We start from the raw sequence: 14,005 nt of genomic DNA, 5'->3' as shown, positions 1-14,005 counted from the left end.
TTGGTATTGCCCTTAATCACGGTTACAGACTCACACGGGTTCACACATCTACATTTTCAACACAGTAAATGACAAACAAAAACAATCGCAAACACCCCCCCCCCCCCCCCCCCCGCAACTATAGACCCTCAAGTGAGAATAAAGAAAGTCTTGTGAAAAGGGGATAACAGATGGAAGAAACCTTGGGACGGACCTCACAGAGAGGGATCCCCCTTCCAGGACAGCATGTGATGGGTGCCAGGTTAGGGTGATCCCCCTTCCAGGACAGCGTGTGATGGGTGCCAGGTTAGGGTGATCCCCCTTCCAGGACAGCGTGTGATGGGTGCCAGGTTAGGGTGCCAGAAGTGACACTCAGAGTAGAACGTTTCTTAGAGGTGTTATGACAAAAAGCTGGCTTAGAAACCAAACTCTGATGCATGAAAAGCCCATCAGTGTTGAATGGTGAGTATTAGTTAAAACGAGCAAAAGTAACAGCAAGGACACGTGACGGGAGGTGTAAAGTTTTGTAAAGTTTTGTGTTCTGCCCCAGTTCAGATGAAAATGTGCTAAACACCTAAATTTGATTTTATTGTTGTTGTCCAAACTTCACCTTTACCTTCGGTAAAGCAAACACTTGCTTGAATGTATCCCTAACTAATATGTTAATAATAATAATAACATAATAATAATAATAATAATTGATTGGATGTATATAGCACCTTTCTAGATACTCAAAGCGCTTCACATATCAGGGGAGGGGGACCACCAATGTGTAGCACTCACCTGCGTGATGCACAGCAGCCAGTTTGCACCAGAAAATGTTGATTGATTTGCCAAAAAGTGACCAATTGATGCAAAGCGTTGACCAGTTCAACTGAGTCTTTAGTTCAACTGAGTCTTTAGTTCAACTGAGTCTTTAGTTCAACTGAGTCTTTAGTTCAACTGAGTCTTTAGTTCAACTGAGTCTTTAGTTCAACTGAGTCTTTAGTTCAACTGAGTCTTTAGTTCAACTGAGTCTTTAGTTCAACTGAGTCTTTAGTTCAACTGAGTCTTTAGTTCAACTGAGTCTTTAGTTCAACTGAGTCTTTAGTTCAACTGAGTCTTTAGTTCCCAAAGTGACTGAAAAGGTGTCTATTTTGTTTCACTTAACTGGTGTTTGGATGAAGACACGTAGGACACATACAGGTCAGTTGTGACACGTTGGACACATACAGGTCAGTTGTGACACGTTGGACACATACAGGTCAGTTGTGACACGTTGGACACATACAGGTCAGTTGTGACACGTTGGACACATACAGGTCAGTTGTGACACGTTGGACACATACAGGTCAGTTGTGACACGTTGGACACATACAGGTCAGTTGTGACACGTTGGACACATACAGGTCAGTTGTGACACGTTGGACACATACAGGTCAGTTGTGACACGTTGGACACATACAGGTCAGTTGTGAGGGAGTTGAAGACACATTGGACACATACAGGTCAGTTGTGAGGGAGTTGAAGAGGAGAGCGGGAAGAAATTCAACTGAATTGAACTTGTGGTGGCCGACCTTGTGGCAGGTAGTTAAAATGATATTTCACTGCATGCTGCATTTATGAGCTGTCAGCATGGAGGTCTTAAATGGCTGCGATGTGGGGAGGGCGTTAACCAGAGGACACATCGTGAGGAGGGGGTTAACCAGAGGACAGATTGTGGGGAGGGGGTTAACCAGAGGACACATCGTGGGGAGGGGGTTAACCAGAGGACACATCGTGGGGAGGGGGTTAACCAGAGGACACATCGTGGGGAGGGGGTTAACCAGAGGACAGATCGTGGGGAGGGGGTTAACCAGAGGACACATCGTGGGGAGGGGGTTAACCAGAGGACAGATCGTGGGGAGGGGGTTAACCAGAGGACACATCGTGGGGAGGGGGTTAACCAGAGGACACATCGTGGGGAGGGGGTTAACCAGAGGACAGATCGTGGGGAGGGGGTTAACCAGAGGACACATCGTGGGGAGGGGGTTAACCAGAGGACACATCGTGGGGAGGGGGTTAACCAGAGGACAGATCATGGGGAGGGGGTTAACCAGAGGACAGATCGTGGGGAGGGGGTTAACCAGAGGACAGATCGTGGGGAGGGGGTTAACCAGAGGGCAGATCGTGGGGAGGGGGTTAACCAGAGGACAGATCGTGGGGAGGGGGTTAACCAGAGGACAGATCGTTGCTGTGATGTGGGGAGGGGGTTAACCAGAGGACAGATCGTTGCTGTGATGTGAGGAGGGGGTTAACCAGAGGACAGATCGTTGCTGTGATGTGAGGAGGGGGTTAACCAGAGGACACATCGTTGCTGTGATGTGAGGAGGGGGTTAACCAGAGGACACATCGTTGCTGTGATGTGGGGAGGGGGTTAACCAGAGGACAGATCGTTGCTGTGATGTGAGGAGGGGGTTAACCAGAGGACAGATCGTTGCTGTGATGTGAGGAGGGCGTTAACCAGAGGACACATCGTGAGGAGGGGGTTAACCAGAGGACAGATTGTGGGGAGGGGGTTAACCAGAGGACACATCGTGGGGAGGGGGTTAACCAGAGGACACATCGTGGGGAGGGGGTTAACCAGAGGACACATCGTGGGGAGGGGGTTAACCAGAGGACACATCGTGGGGAGGGGGTTAACCAGAGGACACATCGTGGGGAGGGGGTTAACCAGAGGACAGATCGTGGGGAGGGGGTTAACCAGAGGACACATCGTGGGGAGGGGGTTAACCAGAGGACAGATCGTGGGGAGGGGGTTAACCAGAGGACACATCGTGGGGAGGGGGTTAACCAGAGGACACATCGTGGGGAGGGGGTTAACCAGAGGACAGATCGTGGGGAGGGGGTTAACCAGAGGACACATCGTGGGGAGGGGGTTAACCAGAGGACACATCGTGGGGAGGGGGTTAACCAGAGGACAGATCATGGGGAGGGGGTTAACCAGAGGACAGATCGTGGGGAGGGGGTTAACCAGAGGACAGATCGTGGGGAGGGGGTTAACCAGAGGGCAGATCGTGGGGAGGGGGTTAACCAGAGGACAGATCGTGGGGAGGGGGTTAACCAGAGGACAGATCGTTGCTGTGATGTGGGGAGGGGGTTAACCAGAGGACAGATCGTTGCTGTGATGTGAGGAGGGGGTTAACCAGAGGACAGATCGTTGCTGTGATGTGAGGAGGGGGTTAACCAGAGGACACATCGTTGCTGTGATGTGAGGAGGGGGTTAACCAGAGGACACATCGTTGCTGTGATGTGAGGAGGGGGTTAACCAGAGGACACATCGTTGCTGTGATGTGGGGAGGGGGTTAACCAGAGGACAGATCGTTGCTGTGATGTGAGGAGGGGGTTAACCAGAGGACAGATCGTTGCTGTGATGTGAGGAGGGGGTTAACCAGAGGACAGATCGTTGCTGTGATGTGAGGAGGGGGTTAACCAGAGGACAGATCGTTACTGTGATGTGAGGAGGGGGTTAACCAGAGGACCAGAGGAAACCTTGTAATCCACTGTGTACCACAATGTGTCTGACATCTGTGGTCCTCTTCTGTCCTCTAGTGGTAGGAAGAGAGAAGGACAGACTTTTTTGCACACTATTTCATGACTGTAAAGATCAAAGTTAATTATTTTATCAAGCTCTGTCACGACACATTTGGATGACTTCTATGAAAGTGGATGCTGGTCACGCTACTTCTCCGACTGTAGTTGTAGCATGTAGTTTCTCTGCCAAACTCTCTTGGTGTGTGTGTGTGTGTGTGTGTGTGTGTGTGTGTGTGTGTGTGTGTGTGGGTGGGTGGGTATGCGCGTGCGTGCGTGTGTGTACAGTATGTATAGGGGGCGGGGGACCGACAATCATTCCACAGGGTCAGAGGGCACCATTTACCCAGAGGTCCTCTCTCCAACGCTGGTCCTGTCCCACCCAGTTGTCTCCGTGTTACATAATGCTGACTCCAACACACACAAACAGACACATATAGGCCTACGCACACCTTTCATTTCATCTTCATTTATTGAGTTTAAAATGACAGGGACAGTGAGTGCACATTAATAAACATTTCTGTAAATGCACCAGTTTAGCCAGCTTGGCTAATTTTCAACCGTAGTCCCTCAGCAGTAAGGTGTTTAAAAACTGCTAAAACAAAAAGTACATTCAAACAGGAACAGCAGTACTGTACCTATAGTGCCACATCACATAGAATCACATAAAATACATATACAATAAGGAATAATACATAAAAACATAAATCAAAGCACGTGACTCATGTTACACGGTATGGTCAACACACTTGATTGTCTCTCAACCAAGATTTTAAGTTGACTTTAAAGCAGCTACGAGCAACTTTTTCGATTGTTATTAAACAGTATAAATTGAATATCAATGCATCACATCTTACCTCTAATAGTCGACGAGACCAACGCAGAGTAGTCTCGCTTGAGTGAATCGGCCAGTGTTAGTCTGTCTGTGGCCAGGGAAGATCAGGAAGTGAAATGAAACGGTTTGCAGCAGCCACTTCGGCCATAACCACAAAATAACTTCCAAAAAACCTGTTAGAATATAACTAGAGATGTTCGCGAGAATATGCGTGGCGTTCACATTGTTTATGTTATGTTGCTAGGCAGCGCAAACGGCGAGGCAGGCAGCTGCGTTTCACTACCGGGTTTCACTTCCGCGTTTCACTTCCGGGTAGCCGGGCCGGCGGTAAGGAGAGAGAGAGAGAGAGCCCCCTGTTGACGCGAGTTTAGACAGACACAGACTTAATAATCATCCAAGGGAGCAATCTCCAATTCACACGGCTTTGATCTCAGCTACTATTTAGGTAAGATGTGATGCATCAATATTGTAATTATACTGTTTAATAACAATCGAAAAAGTTGCTCGTAGCTGCTTTAAAGGAGCGGTAAGTGTCACAGTAGTCTAACCTGTAGTGGGAGACTGTTCCATGTGTGAGCTGCTCTCACTGAAAAGACTGTTCCATGTGTGAGCTGCTCTCACTGAAAAAAGCTCTCATAGGAATTAAACAGTCGCCTCTTGCCACAGACCTGGTGCGTCTGTCATCCATTGTCTTTTGCTTAACAAAAGCACTAAGGGGGGGAGGGGCCAAGCCATGCAGAATCTTATAAACAAGACTGGCGTTTGTGATTTTAATGAAATTATCCCAGCTCAGTAGATTTAGATTTCTTAGGCAATGACAGTGATGACAGTGATGACCTCATATGGCACCTTTATTTAATGAAAGGAAGAAACAACTGCTGTCCCGAGGTCGTGAGAGAAAGTTGAAGTAATGTTACCCATGTTAGCTGAGCCATGAACGTACAGATGGTCAGCAAGCCCCCAGGAATAGACCCTTCTCACGGGGGCCATTTTGTGTCGAGAAGCCAGGGTAAACACAGGTGCAAGCAAAACACTAATGAGGGTTTCCAACTTCCATGATTGGAATTTGGAAACTCTCATTAGTGTTTTGCTTGCACCTGTGTTTACCCTGGCTTCTCGACACAAAATGGCCCCCGTGAGAAGGGTCTATAGCACTGGGCTGTGAAGCCATTTGAACATGGTGGCGAAGCTCTGTATTGCAAGTCACATGACGCCATGCAGCCCAGAAAGGAAAATTCCCATCCACTTGCATGGGGACCACGGCAGCTGTTAAACCCAGGGGAGTTTTTTCCGGGTGTCACTCAAAGTATAAAACTCTCTCTCTTTTAATTATCAAATAATTTTTTATGGGGCATTTTTTCTTCAGAAGCCACTAAGAGCCGTATACGGGTGTATTTCCTTCTTTTAATACATCCATGGGTTGGAGGGGTGGGAGACGTCATGGAATACGTCATGGCACACATGCGCACTTCGCCTTGGGCCGCATTGTCAGGAAGTAAAACCAGGAAGAACCCCCCCCCCCCCATGATGACTTCATGCGCCAGTGAGCAGCCTCCGTCCGAATGCATGAGTGGGCGTGGCTCGTCCCCTATCCAGTTCTTTTAATACATCCATGACGGTCACATCTCAAAAACCATCCATCGGCTAGCGATGGCACAATGAAGTCTGTGAGGTAGAAAAGCAGGAATGGAGCTACAGAGATACATGTGTGACGCTAACGTGCTAACGTGCTTACCTTTGTTTTATTTTGACCAGACTATCCTCCAATGCTTCAGATGTCTCCTCATCTCAGCTTTCTCTTTCAACACGTGTCACCAGCAGAAGATGTGCTTCTCAGATATAGCTGAGCTATTGTCGTACATGGATTCAGTTCATCACAACAGCTTGAGTCACACAGATTTGTCCCGTGTCAAGCAGGCTATTATTGTGGCCTTGGCCTAAGGCTTTGTTCTATCCCGTCTCCTCCGGTGCTATTGCTGTTGAGTGAGGCTGGCACATTGTGTTACTGGATAACGTGACTCCAGTGATGTGGATGGGGAATTCAAAGTCTCTCGTAAGTCTATATGTGTAGACTGAGTCGTGTGTGTGACGTGAGCGGGTGGGTTTAGGTTAGGCTGTCAGTCTCATTCGGTCTGATTCTCTAACGGTGCCGCTATACCATGCTATCATCTTACCTCACAACCTTCTGTGACTGAGGACATCGGAGATTGTCAGCCTGGGTACAGTTAAACCACTCACAGCCCCTCCACACATGCAAACCCCAACCGCCACCATCATCGTCTCCTTTTGGCTCTTTGTAGCCTATAGTCTATGTTGCTGGTGAGAACTGTTTATTTTAGTCAGCTGAACATCTGTTAAATCTCTCATATAGGCAAAGGTCTTTATATTTTTATATATATATACATATATATATTTATATATATATATATATATAATATATATATATAATATATATATAGCACATTTTATACACAATTCAATGTGCTTCAAATAAGTTCTGTTCTGTTCTGTTTATAGCCCCTCATCACACAAGCTCAGAGAGCTTTACATAGCATCATCACAGTATATACTACATCGTATACAGTATCTACACACAACCTAGGCTATATACATTTGACTAGATTACATTAGATACTACATAAACACAGCATATCTTTAGACTGTGGGAGGAAACCCACGCACACACCAGGATAAAATACCAAATACGCAATATGTCTCATCAAATTTAAAGTAAGAAAGAAAGATGGGTAACTAAGGATGATCAAAAGTCAAATACGTTTATCATACTCAGTACAGTATGTGTCAGAAGTTGTCAAACATTGGCACTATAGTGGTAGGGATGTGCTCATGTTTTGTGGAAGAGGGATGAACCTGGGAGAAGCCAGTAGCAGCAGTGTGATTCATACCAGCTAAAGGTGCTATTGATCAAGCTGTGGCAAACCCAGGTGTGGACCAGGTGTCGTATACACACCTGTATTTACAAAATGTCAAAAAAGAAAGGCAGCCTTGATTTTAGCCTCTTTTTGCTGGACCGGAACCGGCCTTGGGCTTTGGGTCGCTGAAACACGTCCTTTGATGTACTGACCCAGTGGTCTATTGATGTACTGACCCAGTAGTCTTTTGATGTACTGACCCAGTGGTCTATTGATGTACTGACCCAGTGGTCTATTGATGTACTGACCCAGTGGTCTTTTGATGTAATGACCCAGTGGTCTTTTGATGTACTGACCCAGTGGTCTATTGATGTACTGACCCAGTGGTCTTTTGATGTACTGACCCAGTGGTCTATTGATGTACTGACCCAGTGGTCTTTTGATGTACTGACCCAGTGGTGTTTTGATGTACTGACCCAGTGGTCTTTTGATGTACTGACCCAGTGGTGTTTTGATGTACTGACCCAGTGGTCTTTTGATGTACTGACCCAGTGGTCTTTTGATGTGTACTGACCCAGTGGTCTTTTGATGTACTGACCCAGTGGTGTTTTGATGTACTGACCCAGTGGTCTTTTGATGTGTACTGACCCAGTGGTCTTTTGATGTACTGACCCAGTGGTGTTTTGATGTACTGACCCAGTGGTCTTTTGATGTGTACTGACCCAGTGGTCTTTTGATGTACTGACCCAGTGGTGTTTTGATGTACTGACCCAGTGGTCTTTTGATGTACTGACCCAGTGGTGTTTTGATGTACTGACCCAGTGGTCTTTTGATGTACTGACCCAGTGGTCTTTTGATGTACTGACCCAGTGGTCTTTTGATGTAATGAGTTTTCATAATTGTATCAACCCATAGGAGCATGTCATCCTTCAATTAGGTAAAACATGAACATCACCAGATTGGAGTTATGAGCTTTTCATCTGACAACAACAATATATTGAGTTTCCCGGTGTTCACTGTACCACCTATCATCTATCTGTATCTATCTTCAGTGTCCTCATTCATCCCTCCTCACCTGAGCTGCTAAAGAGGCAGTGGGGATCTGGATGATGGAGTGTTAAGCTTGACAGCTGGCAGATCTCTTAAACACACGCGCACACACAACACACACACACACACACACACACACACACACACACACACACACACAGTGAAAGGGACAAACAGAGTACCGTAGGTCAGGTTTTTCCGGGGGTGACAGATGGATGGCGCTCTATAGGCGCCTGCACTTTGTCACACTGCCGACTCCAAATAGCACCTTATTCACACGGGAGAAGCTGAGTCACAAACGTACCATAGAGCAAGTGTCACTTGTTGTGAACGTGCTTTTCTCCACGCCTTTTGGTCATGTGATATATGCGTTTTGGTCATGTGATATATGCATTTGCGTCAATTCCTCCTTATTGACACCTGAGGTGCAGTAAATGTCCTCTTCTCCCCCTTCACCCTATCATAGAGGTTTGTGAGGTGTCAGGTGGTATCACCTGTTTCCTGTTCCTGTGTTGTCTTGCCCCCTCACATTGCACGAATAGCCAGCCTATATCGAGAGCCTCGCTGACTTCTGTTGAACTGTGGACTCCTGATGAAAGCAGACTTTATGTCCCTATATATATATATTATATATATATATATATATATATATATATATATATATATATATATATATATATATAGGGCCTATACTGCACCAAACTCTTCCTAACCTCAGCTGCTTTCTTCACAGAACGTGAAAGCGATCACCCGGTATTTCAAATTCAAAATCTCATCCCAAGTGACGGCAAGACAATAATTACGACCCCCAAGTGTTCCGCAAGAACGGAATTTCTCTCGATTTAAAAATAAGACTTCTGAGTGGCTCAAGTGAAGAAATAGTTGTCCTGCAAAAGACTTGACCCTGGTGGGGCAATTAGTGGGGCTAATTACGCTAGTATCCTGCCGACACGTCCGCTGGGTGAAAACAAGTTATCAGAACCCTTTGGCATTTGAGGGTGGTTCCAGAAATACCCACAATGCACTTGTGTCTGTTTAGCATGGGGTCCAGAGGGATTAATAAAGTCTTTAGAGGCCTGGTGCATGCTTGCACCTGTCGCCCCTTTCCCCCATAGCAATGGTAAAGCCATACTAGTATACTTCCATACAGACATTTGAGAACAAGGCCCTGTTTTTTGCACAACATACAGTACTGGACATAGCGTACACACAGTGTATCCACCATTTTTTAGTCAATGTCGCCGATCACATGTCTCCACGTTTCTTACTTTGTAATTGTTTCTGTTGCTTTGAAGTGGCTCATGTTTCAATAGCACATTCTTCACATGCCAACACCTTCACTGAAAAGCTTTTTAAGTGTCTCAGATGTCCGCTCTGCAGCAGTAGCATCCCCCTCCCCATCCCCCCGTCAAATCCCCCCACGGCACACCCGAGCCATCAGCCCCTTATCACCACCACTGGTCACTCCCTCACTGACGTCCACGAGGGGGCTGCACCTTGATTCTGGGGGACACCCACATGCTATTCTTAAAGCTCCCCTCTGTGGTGCTGCTTGGGTCCAGGGAGAGATCTGCTCAGTGCCTGTGTGTGTTCTTCTCCCTCCACTTCTTATCCTTCTCGTAACATGGTCTTCATTGTCATTCCCATGAAGCCTGCGTGAAACTGAACAGACTTGATCGGTGAGAGAAGAAGGAGGACATTGTGTTGTTGTTGTTGTTGTTGCTGCCCTGGCTGGAATATAAACTAACAACAGAGAGGTGACTTCCTGTCTGCAGAAGTGAGGAGGAGAGAGGAGTTACGCTGTATGCTTGTTTTTGCGAGGAAGGAGACCTGCCTTGAGCTCCAAACTTCCATCCTCATACTACTCTGAGAGCCTACCCCAGACCAGTCATGACTTCCAGCTTGGTCAACTCTTTGGCCAAGGTCTATGACCCCAACCCTCTCCATGGTCAGAAGCCCAGCGGGAGGAAGCTGTCACCTTTTGGACCAGACAAGTCCCACACTTCCACTTCTTCTTCTTCTTCTTCTTCTTCTTCTTCTTCCTCCCCCACTGCCAATCCCGATGCTGCCCTGCGGCGCGTGGAGAGCCGCATGGACTCCCTGAGCTGTCAGATGGAGCGCCTGCTCAACATGCAGCAGACCGTCCTGACCCGGCTGGACGGTCTGTCCCAGGACCTGGGGGGCGTGGGTCGCGACCTGGCCTCCTTGCGGGCGGAGGAGGGCCACGGGGGTCGGGGCTCGGAGGTGGAGGCGGTGTGCAGGGATCTCCGGGGGGCGGTGGTGGAGGCCGGCGAGCGGGTGGAGCGCCAGGGGCGCAGGCTGGAAGGGGTGGAGAGGCTGGTGGAGGGCATGCAGCAGGTGATCAGCTTCATCGGGGAGGTGGTGAAGAGCTCCAGGTTGGTGGAGTTGCTGTTCAAAGAGCCTGGCAGAAAGGCCACCAGAGGCGGCAACAGGAAGGTGAGCTTTACCCGGGAGAACGTTGAGGTGGTCAACCAAAAAAGAAAAGAAAAAGCACATGGTTGTCTGCTCAGTTTTATTCTGCACTGAGCAGTTTATTCACAGACTGATGACAATCATGTTTAAGCCAGTATTATAGTTGTCCCAAGAAGAGAGTGCTCAATGCTCCCCCTACTGGTTCAGTTACACCAGCTGTGTCCTTATCCCAACACAGTGAGTGCTCTAATTGCATTGTGATCTCTAGAGCTCATACATGTATTTACTGCTGTCTGAAAGCTTACCAAGGACATTTCAAGTGGACTCGATACAGTTAGTGACCTATACAGTACTGTATTCTCAATGGAAATAATACCGGTCTGTCAACGACTGACACTAAAAATGGGTAGATCTCTCTATGATCTTTATTGGTAAAACATCTACAGTTTTAAATGTTTTAATTGATTCTTTGTCGTTATCATTTTGCATAGAACTCTATTACTCATTCCTATAGAGCTTTTTTGGTGAAGGATGACCTGGTGAAGGATGACCTAAAAAAAAAAGCTCTATATGGGGGGGGGGTCGAATTAAAAAAATGTCCTCGACTTTATTTTTTGTTTTTGCTCCAAGTGAAATGTTTTATGGTCACTCATGATTCAGTAGGCTTGGCTTGGTTCCAGCCTTAAAACTCGTTATATAAGGATTTTTCTAAATGTCTATGGAGAAAATGAAAGGGGAACTCTCTTCCGGGGCAACACATGTTACGTGACTGTTCAGCTCTCTTGGTTCTGAAATAGTTCCACATTAAGATATTATTAGTTCTGTACATCTGCTGTTGTTGTCCAATGTTTATGACTCTAGAGACCATTGCTGTCAAATGGAGTTCAGGAGCTGCCTTTCTGTCATGTTAAGTAGCTGTCCCTGTCTTTTGACGAAGCAGATGATCACTGTCAGACAAATTATCTTATCCAAACATGACTTTATCAACAGTAAAGCTCAGACTGACTAAAGGGGCAATTAGAGTTTGTGTGACAGAAATGAAGGATTGGTCTATTCTGAATAGGTGACGTTAAAGTGCAGCGATTGGTATGTATCTACCATCGACATAAATAAATAGGTATCTACACATACACATTGTGCGAGTTATTCTTGGTACTTCCACCACTATAAAGAATGTACTGGGGACTCGGTGTGTGCATGCGTGCGTGTGTGTGATGGGATATATCTTATGATTTGATTTGATTTGATTTATTTATTTAGACGGGACAATGCAAAATTAATGAACACAATAACCATGGAACAGATAAAAACATCTGGAACATAATAAAAGTGTAAAAATCGCCGGATTTAGCACAAGGCTAGTTTCCATCCGTTGTCCCCGAAACATAAAACACAAAACATAAAAACAGAATATATAAAACAACAAAACATAGGCATCAAAAGTGCTTTACACCCGTAAGACAAGTATACATGTGCAAAACAGCAAAACACAAGCAGCAGTAATACACTCAAAAAACACAACAGTATACATTAAAAATAAGAAAATAAAAAAATAAGAAAATAAAAATAAGTTCAGAATTTGACCTTGTTACCTGTGGCCACAGGACTGGTGGACCTTCAGTGAAACCTTAAAAGTGGCAAGTGAGGGACTTTCCCTTATGGGGACTGGCAGACTGTTCCACGTTTGGCTGCCTTTAACTGAGAGGACGTTCTGACCAAACGTGGTCAGTCTGCGCTGGACCTTGCAGTCGCCTCTAGTTTCAGACCTGGTGCCAAGTCCACTAGTTCTGTTTCTGTGACTGTACAGATGTACTGAAAGAATTAGCTTTTAAGAGTGGGGTGTGGTTAAGTAAACAGTCATCAGTTCAGATTTATTACACTAGATGCCCTCCTGTCACACAAGCTGCATGGCAGGGTTCAGCTGATCTCATTTAAATGTCAGTTATATTGTGTTTAAATGCCAGTTATATTGTTTAAATGTCAGTTATATTGTGTATTTATTGTCTTTGACTGTGTAGTCCGTGCGAAATAATGGCCTTTATTTATATTGTTCTTATCACATTTTGTTTATCCACTTTTTATTCAAACTTTGAATCAGATTGCCCCCCAGTGTTGTGTGTTGTGAGATGATATCTGAAGACCTCTCTTCATTCTAGTGGCGTAAGCATCTGTCCAGCAAAACATGCGACCCATACTTGAGTTATGGTGGCAACCATAGCAACAGCAACAAACACCTTTGACTGGCCGCTGTTTGACTGTCTTCTATTAGTGAGCTGAAATAATATAGGACCATGCTGACTCCCGGTTCCACAACCAGCCAGGTTATATAAGGAGAACAAATGACTTTCACACATCCTTTTGACCAATGAGGAAGAAGACCTGCTGGAAATGTAAAGGGCACTTTAGATTACAGCAAATTATGATCGCCCGGCGAGCATCACTGAACGTCACGTTCCATTATCGCTGGACGCTGATTTTAGACGATGCAGTTCATTTTCCAATGCAGTTCATGCGTGTCTTTCGATGCCTGGACCTGCCTCCCACAGCCTCCCACAGCCTCCCACAGCATTCTTGGTTATTCACTGTCTTCTGCTTGCTCTGGTTATTTTTTCTACATCTGTCCATTTTTATTCCATTCCTAGGCAAAAGACACCAAGGCAAAGGATGACAAGGATCAAGCCAAAGTCAACCTGAAAGGCCTGAAGGCCCAGAAGAAGAGGAAGCCCCTGGACACAGGTAATGACAAACAGTCACTTGCTCTTTCCCCCAATCCCCTACATGGCAGCTTTGATGTGTAATGATCTGGATTAGGGATGCAAATTCTAATCAATTGCCTTAATTGATTAATTGGGCATGTTAACGATCAATTCATCGATTCATCGTTATCTAAAAACAAGGCTAGGTCGAAACCTAGCATATAGCCGCCGGCGTAGGAAAGCATTGATGTTAGCTTGTACTTGTAGCTAAGTAGGTGGGCGAGAGGAGTCGTATGAAACATGTCTCCTAGCAAAGGCTATATACAGACCAAACAAAAATTATGACTTGGAGAAGTCAGCAGGTAAGAGTAAAGTTGGACTAACGTTACAAGTTCTGAAAGTGTGTGCCTTCGTTACTTATTCCAGCTTAATGCTATTGTTTGTTCATATTGTCTATGAAAGGCAGCTGTGCTCGGCTAACGTTAGCATTAGACATCACCGATGAGTCATAGACATCGGGATTGCCCCACTTCGCATACTGATGACATCACCATTGCTCTTATGACATCACTGATGATGTCACAATGCCT

The 14,005-nt window shown here is 46.0% G+C and overlaps 1 protein-coding gene across 1 annotated transcript in view; it reads left to right on the top strand.

Annotated features, from left to right (window-relative positions):
• Positions 1-10,176: 10,176 nt before the first annotated feature.
• mylk4b (myosin light chain kinase family, member 4b) overlaps positions 10,177-14,005 on the top strand; it is a gene marked incomplete at its 5' end in the record, with an annotated part of 12,799 nt that continues 8,970 nt past the window's right edge. Inside the window, 2 exons of the mRNA XM_083648318.1 lie at positions 10,177-10,743; positions 13,377-13,455. Of these exons, the coding sequence (XP_083504444.1) occupies positions 10,177-10,743; positions 13,377-13,455 (646 nt within the window). The remainder of the gene's footprint in view (positions 10,744-13,376; positions 13,456-14,005) is intronic.

The sequence above is a fragment of the Poromitra crassiceps genome (genome assembly GCF_964638095.1).
Source record: "Poromitra crassiceps genome assembly, chromosome: 12".
Lineage (NCBI taxonomy): Eukaryota > Metazoa > Chordata > Actinopteri > Beryciformes > Melamphaidae > Poromitra > Poromitra crassiceps.
This window is presented reverse-complemented; position numbering and strand designations above follow the sequence as displayed.